This window comes from Silene latifolia, chromosome 8 (genome assembly GCF_048544455.1).
Source record: "Silene latifolia isolate original U9 population chromosome 8, ASM4854445v1, whole genome shotgun sequence".
Taxonomy (NCBI): domain Eukaryota; kingdom Viridiplantae; phylum Streptophyta; class Magnoliopsida; order Caryophyllales; family Caryophyllaceae; genus Silene; species Silene latifolia.
The window spans coordinates 5508767-5521244 of NC_133533.1; the positions used below are offsets into that span (position 1 = coordinate 5508767).

The 12478-nt window shown below is 33.2% G+C and overlaps 1 protein-coding gene across 1 annotated transcript; it reads left to right on the forward strand.

Annotated features, from left to right (window-relative positions):
* The first annotated feature begins 1946 nt into the window (after positions 1 to 1946).
* On the forward strand, positions 1947 to 9718 carry LOC141594016 (triacylglycerol lipase OBL1). Its single transcript, XM_074414235.1, has 5 exons — positions 1947 to 2392; positions 7219 to 7412; positions 7904 to 7937; positions 8039 to 8658; positions 9160 to 9718. The coding sequence occupies exons 1-5, from the start codon at positions 2080 to 2082 to the stop codon at positions 9424 to 9426; spliced, it is 1428 nt and encodes a 475-aa protein (XP_074270336.1). The 5' UTR covers positions 1947 to 2079; the 3' UTR covers positions 9427 to 9718.
* The last annotated feature ends 2760 nt before the right edge of the window (positions 9719 to 12478 follow it).

The window sequence follows — 12478 nt, forward strand, 5'->3', positions numbered from 1 at the left end:
AGTGTCTTTCCCCACAGACGGCGCCAATTGTTCCGGGTGTAATTCCAGAGCAGATATTTGTTACCACTCGTAGCTCGTAGGATGTCGTCTTTGCTTGAATCCTCCTTGCGGTCTCCTGAAACGATGAACAAACTGAGGGCTCGGCTTTGGCCGAGCGTACTCACTCCGACGCTCAAGTCAGTAAACTTAAAGGATTAAGTTGTGTTACTTGGCTAGGTATGTATTGTAGAGAGATAAAGAGGATATTACCAGATGAATAGTGTATTTAGGTTAAGTTGTTGGATTCTTTCCTCAATGAAGGTTGAGGAGTATTTATAGACTTTCACCTTTTGTCACATAGTGGCCAAGTGGCCAAGTGGCTATCAGGTGGAAAGACCATTGTACCCTCGGCCGATGGACCTGTGGCGGCCTGGCCGAGGGTCTTGGATATGAGTACGCGGATATGTGCCCCGGGGTGAGGTTGTCGGCCGAGACCAGTGACAGCCGATGGGATGCATCGGCTAAATTTGTTCGAGTTGTTGACTTTCTTTGTGGATATCTTTGACCTTGCTCAGTGTGTTGACTTGGTCAACGGTGCAGAATATGCCCCATCAATTTTCTTATCTTAAAATTTAAAAAGTGGAGACCTTGTGAAAGAAGGTATGCGATCGTAATGAATATTTATACATAATTTTCCATCTTTCTTATTTTATCTTATTCTACAAAATCTTATCGATATTCTATTAATATTATATTTTTTAATAACAAATTCTCATTTAAAACGAGATATCTATCTTTATATACCCGTCTTAACATTAACCAATTGCTTCTGGAGTTATTGGAAAACTAGTATAAATACAGCATGCGATGGATAGTCCTATGTGATGTTGTAATGTTGTGTACGCAATGCAAACATTACCTTTTTGGTTCCACAATCGAGTTGGATACAATTACTTTTGGAACAATCAATTACTCCTACACAAACTCCACCAAACTTTTACTATGTGTATGGCTTTACAAGATTGCTTAATTAACTTGACGAAATTCATCCTAAAATTAACTGAAAATTACTCATATCCCACATTAACAAATTAAGTAAATTAGTCATCACATATTGGAATATCTACCAATAATTTTCATATTTCCTTCAAGAGGAATATTAGTAGATATCTATTAACGTGACGGGATTCATTCTAAAACCAACTGAAAATAAAAACTGCGACTATTTAAACTTTATCACATGTTCCACTCATCATCGAATGTTTTTAAGACGGAGTTAGGTTCAAATTTTACCAAAGGCCGAAATATCAGGCTTATCTATCTATGTTTCGAATCATAGTTGTTTTTTTCAAAAAGATTACCGAGTATTATATTTTTTCGGAAAAACTTGTCCGGACTATGACCTGATCAGCCTGTGTTTAGCTTCATCTCCAAATTCATTTTAAAACCAACTAAGAATATAAATTGCGACTAATTGAACTTTATCACATTCCACTCATCATTCAATGTTTTCAAGGTGGGTCAACTTCTCACAAATCTACTCCCTCTGTTCCGGTCATATGTTTACACTTCCTTTATATTGTGAGGGGAAAATAAAGAAAGTGTAAATATATGACCGGAACGGAGGGAGTAGCAAATACCCTTTTATTAAAAAAAATTCTTGTTTAAAACGAACATGTCCATTTAAGAAAAACGGGTCAAATAGATAACGTGACAAAAAAATCAAAATGCAAAAGAATAACAAAGTTCTGTCTCATCAAATAACACAAGTATTGTTTGACCTGTTTTTACATTTAATACAAATATATAACCGTCTTAAAAGAGACCATCTAATTTATTTACTAATATTATACTACTTAAGTAATTAAATCTAATTATATTGAACATCTACAACTCTACAAGAAGGGACCAAGTCTACAAGACTACAACCAATCCTATATTTATTTCCTTATGAAATAAGCCAACTCATATCACATTATTAAACACAACCCAAACATACACACACACCACCAATTATCACATTAAACCCTTAAAAAACAAGCCTCTTTGCCTTTGCCTTTGCCTTTGCCTTTCCATTATTACTTGTAAAACTTGCAAGACATGTCTTCTAATAACCAAGGCTTCATGTGCACGGATTATCTTCTCTTGAAACCAGAAGAAGCTACTTTCATTGATCTTCTTAAACTTCTATGGTGCAATGATAATAAACATTTTATCGATAGCCCGTTCGAATTAGTTGAAGAATTACGTAGATTTCGATATCGATGGCTTGTGTTTATTTCTATTGTTATGATGAAATTGTTTCTCTTCATCAAGACTCCAATGGCTTACTTTGGGTATGTGTTAGAGGTTTGGCTTAATTTGGTTTCGGATTATGGTGGAATTTTTAAGGTGGTTATTAATCTCATCAATGGTATGTTATGTTTTTCTTATTCATATCTTTAATTGAAATTATATGACGTTTTTGTTTATCAAGTTTCTATATGGATATCGAAAAATATGATTTTATTTTACTTTTTAAATTAAATGACGCGTTATTTTAATACTACTTTTTCTTAGGAAAATGATAAATACTGGGTTGTATTTAAGCATTTAATATCCTTCTATGTTTAGTATTAATTTAAAAATTAGATAGTAAATTATACATAAATCAATGCAATTAATGCATATATTAACTATTTATTTTCTCTTTTAGTTGTTTAAATACAACCCACTTGGTTGTATTTATCATAACCCTATTTCTTATACAATCTGGTATCTATTTTATCTTCTGTAAATTATAATAAGTGGTTTGCATGAATCTGTCAAGGAAAATATGATGAGATATCAAATGGAACGTATAATGTGATCGATAATTCATTATCGAAGATTATGTATAATTAATAAAATATAGTCATTAATTAGATAATTTAGTGATTACATAAATGAATATTTAGTTTGACTAATTGTTGGAACACGTTTTAAATCAATAGAAGTGACAAGTTGTTACATTTTTTTCCCTTTTTTGTTTGTGTTAGTTTCAGTTTCATGAGAAGGATAAATTGGTTTTAAATGTTATTGGGTGCTTAATTTTGTCTTTGGCGTTTTCCATTATTGGTTGTTTATTGTCAATGTCACGACTAGCTAAGCTAGTACTTGTACCATTTTGAGAACTTGTTTGTACTCATTTTGGTTGTGTTAGAATATAAAATTAATCCGGTAATTTTCACGGTTTTACCATCAATTTAAATTTTGATTGCGATGATTTCTTGACATAGTATAAGAGTCATGTAAACTAAAAAGTTCAGTCACGGATTTAAATCTCACCACACCTATTTCTAAAATGTAATATTAAGCACCAGGGACTTTCATGTGATGGGGCGTGTTAGTGTTAAAACCGATCTTGAGACTCCAACCATCAGCTTAACCGTTTGATTAAAGTGGTTTGGTGACAAACTTGCTTTTGGGTATGTTGGCCCAATTTTTCAAAGTGTTTTCCATTATACAACACAAATTTGCGAATTATACAATATTTGAAGGTTAAAAGTAACTTCTTAAACGTTCTGTGATCATCATTTGATTGAAAATTAAATTCTAGAAACAAAAACTCATTCTTATATACTTCGTATTAGGCAAAACATACTCGAGAGTTGAGATACTAAAGAGTTTTTTCATAGTGAGCTCGCAGTTTTATAAACTTTTAACTCTTTTGGGCCAAACAAATGCTTTTTAATATATATTTAGAAACTAGAAAAGGGTAATAATAAATTTACTATCGTTTTTACTAATGCACTCAAGTTCTGAGAGTAGGGATGGCAATGGGTAGGGTCTGGGTAGGGTCCGCCTAGACCCGGACCCGACCCGAGATTTTCCCTTTGGACCCGTACCCGACCCAGACCCGCAAGGGTCTAAAATTTGAGGACCCATACCCGGACCCTATGGGTAAGGGTAGGGTCTGGGTCTGGGTGGGTCCGAGTTTGACCACTTTAGTAACGGGATTAACGGTATGGGGTCTATAATATTAAAAAAAAAATTCATACTACTTTAACATTATAAGTTTATTAATCTCTATTGTACACTACCAAATTCAATATACATACCAAAGAGATTAATAAAGACAAAGAAGACCTAAATTAATTTTATATCCAAATACATGTGAAAGAATCAAACTCGGAACCCAAAAATCAATACCGTACTTGATAGCCGTCTCCATCCGACCGTCGGCCATTTGCCGTTAATGGTGGTTGTCGGTCGCCGCCTATTAGAGAGGTGGTTGCGTCGCGTATCGTCTTTGTGGTGGTGGTTTTCTTGTGTCAGTGGTGGAGTGGTGGTATTATCAGAAGAGTTTGGTTGGGTTTTATCACTTTATGGGATGAGGGAAGAGAAAGAGACTTTAGTTGGGTTTCTACGGTCTGCCAGTATGAATTCAGAAAAGTTGTGATTTTTTTTTTTTTTTTTTTTTAATAAAGAGTCTAAGGGTCGGGTATGGGTCTCATAACTTAGACCCGGACCCGAAATATTTTCTTAAGACCCATACCCGACCCATACCCATTGGGTCTGAAAAAATGAGACCCATACCCGACCCATTAGGGTCTGACCCTCAGGGTCTGGGTCGGGTCCCCGACCCACTGCCATCTCTATCTGAGAGAGTGAATACTATTATACTAATATACCTATATAATTGGTTTGTATTTGAGTGACATTAAACAAAGTGCAAAGTGCAATGGCGTTATCATCGCCCATTAGAAAATCATAGAGTTGACGTGTTGTCTTTTTTTTTTTTGCACGTCCATTTGATCATTGTCAAGATCTTTATTGCATCAAGCTAAAGCATGTCAGAATTAAGATTAAGATTATCATAATATTAAGTGGACTAATTCAATGTCGTAACTCATAATTAATCTTAAGATTCCATCTTAACTTGTCTATTAGCAAAATAAATATGCTAAAGACGTGATGCAAATAAATTGCAATGATGCTTAATTAACCGAAACAACGATAATTTATAATAATCACTATTTGATCTTATGATAATAAACTATAATTGATCTCCCTAGGCCAGAAGTATCTCTAATAATTTCTTTTATTATGAAAATGGTGATTGATGAAAGTTATTTTAGTGGGAGTTTTTAGATAAATAATTATTTGATTTTATAAAAATATTTATTTAAAACGATTTTATATAAGAATTACGGAGTGTTGTTTTGTCTTTAGCGTTTTCGTAGGACGTTCATTAAAAATGTTGTCAATAATTGCATGTGCGTTAACTATTGGCCCATAGTTGTCTTAATATCAATGTCTCAACAAGTTTAGCTAAGCTAGTACGAGTACCTACTTGTACCAATTTGAAAATCTTGAATATATATAACCATCTTGTCAAATATTGAAAAAGTTAGGCTTATTGTCCGTCCTATATGAATTAACCCGTTTAAGTTTATATGATCGATATACCTTGTTAGAGGTCAATGTTGATTTAATACCTAAACCGTTTACGTGTCTGGTACTCTTAAATAAATTGCCTTAATAGGTCACACACAAAGGTCTATAGTAAAATTATCGTAAGATGTGATTAACACGTTTATGTACAATATAATTGTTCATTTTACGTATACACTATAGAAATATACCATATAATATACCAAGATTACATTGTCTGATAAGGTTTTTAAAAAGAAACAAATGCATGTTGATATTAATAATTACTCCTATGCTTCGTTTTTTCACGTTCATATGATGATCATATCACCATCCTTATTTCATCAAACTACGAGTTAGATTAAAGATAATTATAATTATAATTATAATAAGAGGACAAACTCATTGTCATAACTCACAATTAAGATCTTAAGATTCCATCTGAAATTGTCTATTAGCAAAATAATTATGATAAAGACGTGATGCAATGATGCTTAATTACTCGAAAAGACGATAATTTATAATAATCACTAGTCGATTCTACGATAATAAACTATAATTATAATTGATCTCCCTAGGCTAGTAGTATCTCTAATAATTTTCTCATACAATTATTAATAGTATTATTCATTAGGAAGACCACAAGTTAAGCTAAAATAATATAAAGGTGTTTTTATTATAACAACGTACATTCATTTTCTATTCAAGATTGAATAAGTCGGATATTGTACTTCCGTATGAACTTCAACTTGGACGAAGTAAGGCAAGCCTTTAGCCTTCATACCTATCATCGAGTCCTTCCGCCTCATTTGACACCAATTTTTTTTTTTTTTTTGTTATCGCGATGCATCTTTAACTTGTTTATAGCTAATGGTCTATGGTCTAGGGCTAAGAATCGGTCCAAGACCGGACTGAACTGGACCAAACCAGACCGGATCGGACTGAAGACCGAAAATAAAAATTTAGTGGACCGAGGGCCGGACCTAAAACTTTCGGTCTTGGACTGGACCAAACCCGAAATATTTGGTCCGGTCCGGTCTTGGACCGAAATGGACCTAAAATTAGTTTTTTCACTATTTTGCATACGATAATTATATTTTAATTCCGCTAAATAAAATGTATTTAAATAATCAGACGACTTTTTTTTATGAAAATCATTGACAATACTAATTTATAATGTCTTTTGAAGATAAAATATTAATTTGATTCATAATTTAATGTTGCGTCGTTAAAAACATGAAATTTGGTCTATTCGGTCCGGACCTAAATTAACCGGTCTTGGACCGGACCGGACCGAAGACCAAACGTTGAAAAAATGAGGACCGAGGACCGGACCAAAATAATTCGGTCTAATACTGTTTAAATATAATGAATTTTTTTGAATCTATTTATCTTATTCATTTGGTAAGAATTGAATGGAGCTGAGCTGAACCGAACTAAATAAAGTTGAACTGAACTGAACTGAAATAAATTGAACTCCTTTCAAAAACAGCAACTCTCCTATAGGACCGTCCTATAGCATAGGACTGGTCCAATAGGAGAAAGCCCAGGCACAACTCATTAATATATCAAGCTTTTATTTTATTTTGATAACTTAATAACTTATTTTAAAAACTAACATATTTAAATATGTATATTATCAACTTATAATATTAAGTTATTAAAATAAAAATATTATTTTTTATTTTTACTAAATAATTTTGATGGGCCTAATATTATTGGGTAAGTCTTATCAAAATTGAAGTCTTACACAACAATGTTTCAAAAATATGTTAGTTAAGGTAAATAAATGACTAAGACAGAGACTGTAATAAAGATGATTAACTAATGACGATTTATGGGCAGGGAAGGTAAGTATACCAAAGAGATCAAGTGAGAAATATAGATCAATGATTGGATGTTTGGACCAAAGAATTGATTTGGAGCCCAACATACAAATGGGTCAGCCCAAATATGAGCCTGCACTTGCGTTGATGGCTGCTAAAATTGCATACGAGAATTCTGCATTTGTCCAAAACGTCGTTGAAAATCATTTCAAGGTACCCTATTATTTTCATATATTTTTTTTATTAATTTATTTCAATTTTTTGTCTTCCAAAAATATTTAATGTCACACTAAATTATCAGACCGTCTTAAATTTTAATACCTTCACACACCTACACAATAATAGCGATAAACAAATGCATAAGGTATTTATATTGTTGTTAAATCGAGCACTTAGATAAACTGGAAAAGGATCAGTCTAGCTTAACCTGATAATGCAGCAATGTTAAAATTTATGGGGGAAAAATTTACCGTATTAATGGTCCTACCCGGTTTGAATCCAGACAAATCCAAATGGTCTAAAAAAAATATTGTATACCGCACAACGGTCTTACAGAATAACTATAATTCTTAGGTCATGGCGGTAGAGCCTATTGATTAACATTTATCTAAAATTCTTAGAGATCTCGGGTTTTAGTAAAAAGGTAACGACTGCGAATTAACATTCCAATTCACCCCTCATTCTTTTTCTCAAATATTTTGCAGATGAAGTTGATAGGATGTTACAATTTCAAAAACGGTATGTAAGTCTTAACTACATATAAAACCGTCTCATATAAATTTAAATTAGCTCAAAATTCATGCAAACCTAATTAATTTGTTACTATGTTTTTATTATAGATTATCTTGGGAAGGACACAACACATGCATTCATATCACGCAACAAGGACGAAAACAATGACTTAACCGTGATAGCATTTAGAGGAACAAGTCCATTTGATGCACAAGATTGGTGTACGGACTTTAGCATCTCATGGTACGGGCTGACCGGTGTGGGCCGGGTTCATGGCGGATTTATGAAAGCATTGGGCCTCCAAATGGAAAATAATTATATCACAAAAGAAATAAATTCAAATCAAGAAAATACACAATTATTTGCTTATTATACAATTAAAAAAATAATTAAACAAATTTGTCAAGAAAATAAAAATGCGAAATTTATCGTAACGGGACATAGTTTAGGAGGTGCATTAGCAATATTATTTGCTAGTGTATTAATATTACATGATGAAAAAGAATTACTTGATAAATTGGATGGAGTTTATACATTTGGACAACCAAGAGTTGGTGATGAAAATTTTGGGAATTTTATGGTGAAGAAATTGAAGATTTACAATGTTAAATATTGTAGATATGTTTATTGCAATGATTTGGTGCCTAGATTGCCTTATGATGATAAAACTCTCTTATTTAAGCATTTTGGACATTGCCTCTACTTCAATAGTCTCTACCATGGAAAGGTAAATTATCTAATTTTTCTTGCTCTATTTCTTACTTTCTCTGTTCCATTAAATTATTTACGTTTTTTAAATAAAATTCTTGCATATTTTGAAAAACGTAAACAATTCAATGTAACCGAGGAAGTATTAATTAACTATGTTGCCACATTCTAAAGAATAATTGATATTGTTTCTCTTTTTCCTTAAATGTAAACAATTCAATGGATTATTATTTTAGCGTTTATTTTTTATATAGGCGTATTTTCAGTTGATTTAAACTTCTCAAAATATTTATGATTTTTTTTTGGTAATTTATACTCCATTTATTCAAGCTGATTCACTACATTTACTAAAGTAATTACATCCCGGTTTTGAATGTATAGCGAATTAACTTGAATAAATAAAGTGTTACCTCTATTTCTGGTGAGCGTTATTAACTTTACTCTACAATATGTGATTTTATTAGATATTCCACGTAAAACTTTTTACACAAGACTAACTCGGTCCACCGAATTAATGTAGGTATTAGAAGAGGAGCCGGACAAGAATTACAACTCACTAATATGGATAATCCCAAAATACATGAATGCATGGTGGGAATTAATAAGAGGATTTATATATCCACGTTGGAAATGGGGCCCGAATTACAAAGAAGGATGGTGTGAACGTGTGTTTCGGGTCATTGGGCTGATATTACCGGGTCTTTCGGCACATGGTCCACAAGATTACAATAACATCACTCGGTTGGGCCACATGGCCCACAACAACCTTACATTTGATCGTAACTGAAATCATTAATTACATTTTTTCCATATTTTGTGCTACTTTTTTCGTTTTATTAGGTTCTTTATAGTTTAATTAATGTTACTTGATATAAATGCTTTTGTAAGTTATGTTGGTGTTGCTAGAAATGTTTGAGTTAGCCTTATATAAGACGATTTTACAGTAATTTAGTAGTAGAGAGATTCACTCACAATCTTATTAGTCGGTAAAATGGTTATTGATAGATAGACTACCGTTTTATAATAAACTTGTATAAAACTGTCTTACACAAGTATTTGTATAGATTGTTGAGTTTATCGATCCGGTACTTAAGAGGGGGAGGGGGTGAATTAAGTACCCTTTTAAAAATAAAGCGAAATTTAAAGCACTAGGTCGTTCACGAATTTCCTTCTGAAACAATACACAGGCTAATTGAACAGTCTCGGTGACTGTTCAAACAATCAGAGTTGTGCTGTATTGTTCGTTTGAGTGAATACGTGAATCAAAAAGAAAATCAAATAAAAACAAAGGCAAACGAAATAAAAGAAAGCAAGAGACACACGATTTTTAACGTGGTTCGACCTACTCTCTAAAGGTCTACGTCCACCCTCTCTCTTATTATTATTTCCTTTATAACCAAACTCGATTACAAAGAAAACCCCCACGATCAACCCCGATCGTGCGACTCGAGTACAACCCCGTACCCCAAAAACACTCTCTCACAAAAGAGAAAATTACAACACAAATTGTCTCCTTATATGGTTCAACAATTGGAACGATGGAGAACAAAATTAGTCTTATGAATATAAGAACTTAAGCACACATGAATGGTTCACAAGACACACGAAAAAATATTTTGCAAATTAGTTTTGACAAAATTAAAGACACGTGAAAGATAATTTTCAAAACCAAAGTTGATGCACTATGTGAAGCTCTCTGATTTTCCGTAAAGCAAGTGCATGGTCAACTTAAAATATTTATAGGAAAGTGATTTGGTAACAAACTCTACAATTTTTGGCAAAGAGATAAAAAGTTATCTTTTGGAATAAAATATATTCTATAAAATAATTTGACCTAATTTTTTCAAGATAAAACTTCAAAATATTTCCAAAAGATATTTTCTTTCAAAACAACCAGAAGATTCTTATAAAATATCTTAGTCAAACTTTTTATAATCAGAAGAATATTTTATTTGAAATTCTTTCTTTACCAAAAATCAATCACGTGTTGTTCATCCTGTTTTGTAAACCATTCAGAACTGAACAGTCTTCTGAGCTGTTCATAACATGACGACTGGGCTTAAGAACTATATTCTTACAAAGTTGCTAGACAAAGACGGACACATAGAAATAGCATCTTTCATCCACCTTGTTTGATGTAGTCCTCACCTGCAACATTCAAATTCTTTGCCAAAACAATAATTGAGAAGGAACAAAGGATTGGGAACTTGTCATCATCAAGAACTTTAGCTCAACAAATTCCCCCTTTGATGATGGCAAGTTCCTTAGAAAAATATTTCCCCCTCAACAAAAGAATACTATTTCATATAAGCACAAATAGAAAGAGGAAACATTAAGATCAGTATATAAATTAAACCACAGTTTCCGGAACGCAAAAAGGAAAACACCATAGTCAAAGGTCTAAATCCAAGTAGCTTCTAAGAACTATAAGTCAGAACTATAAGTCCGCCAATCTTTCCCCCTCTTGACATCATCAAAAGGAGAATGAAGGTCAACAAGAGTCAATGCATCCATCCACTGTTAAAGAGACAAAGAAGTAGCTACCGGACACAGTCAGATAAACATCATCATAATAAGTACAAGACAATCTATGAGAGTACCGACAGAAAACATATTCAACAAAATGATTTAGGCAAAATAAAAAGGGGCAAGGCAAGGTAAGGATAAGGTTAAGGTAAACAGGCTAGGATATGTGAATGAAGCTAAGTTGGGCAAGTTTGTTGTTGATAGCCACCATTTCTTTCACAACCATCCCGAGACCACAAGCCACTTCCTCCGAGAGAACCAACCGAGAACAAACAAAGTTAATAGTCCCATGAGATGCATCATAACCTTGTCCACGCAAGTCAATCAATAACTCGAATATGCAACGTAAATAGAGCAATTTCCCTTAGAATACACCCGAGGAGTAATGGTACGACGAATGCAATTGAACACAAATTGATAAGTACCGTCAAGGATCCGGGAACGAATGGATGATACAAGCATTTGGGTCAAGGCCATTCACAAGCTTCAAGCCCACCCTTTTAACTTCCCTCTTTTTTTTTTTTTTTTTTTTTTTAAGAAGCTTTTTTTTTTCGAAGCTTTTTTTTTTTTTTTTGAAGCTTTCGTTTTTTTTTTTTTTTTTTTTTTCGAAGCTTTCGTTTTTTTTTTCTTCTCGTCAACCACAAGTTTCTCAATCACAAGATTCACAATCCCTTTATGACTTTGACAAGCAAATAGTAGAGGCATCAGAATGTGTGTCACGATTGTAGGACCCCTCGATTTCCGTAGCCAGTTGCTCGGGAATGGTTGCATATGGGGTAGAGATGGTGGTTGGCTAGGTGATGGGTGTGGGTAAAGGAAATGGATTTTTGGGTTGAGCTTATGGGTTTGGTTGTATTTGGTAAGGTGTCATAGTGTTGGATTTGGTGGTGGTTTTTGGTTTTGGGAGTGTTTGAGTTTTATGGTGAGCAAAAAGGGTTAGGGTTTGGAGGAGTGTTTAATTTGGGTTGGTAATTGGGAAAGGAAGAGGGAGGCTTAATATAGGTATGAAGGTCGGTGGATATGGAGATATGAGTAAGGCTAACAAGGAGATGGTTATATTTATTTTGCCAAATTTGCACATGAATATGTAATCATAGTAACAACTCAAAAGACATGTCAACTTATTACTAGTCTATTTGAAAGAAATGAACGACTAGAGTAAGTAGACTAAAACCAAGCTCAATAACGAAAAGGAGAATTTACCAACTCAATATCACAACTACTCCATTCTAGTCAATCATCGAGGAATTAATTTTAGGACAAAATAGACTATGAGCCATTATTCAATAGACCTAATTCTAATCGGATTTTCT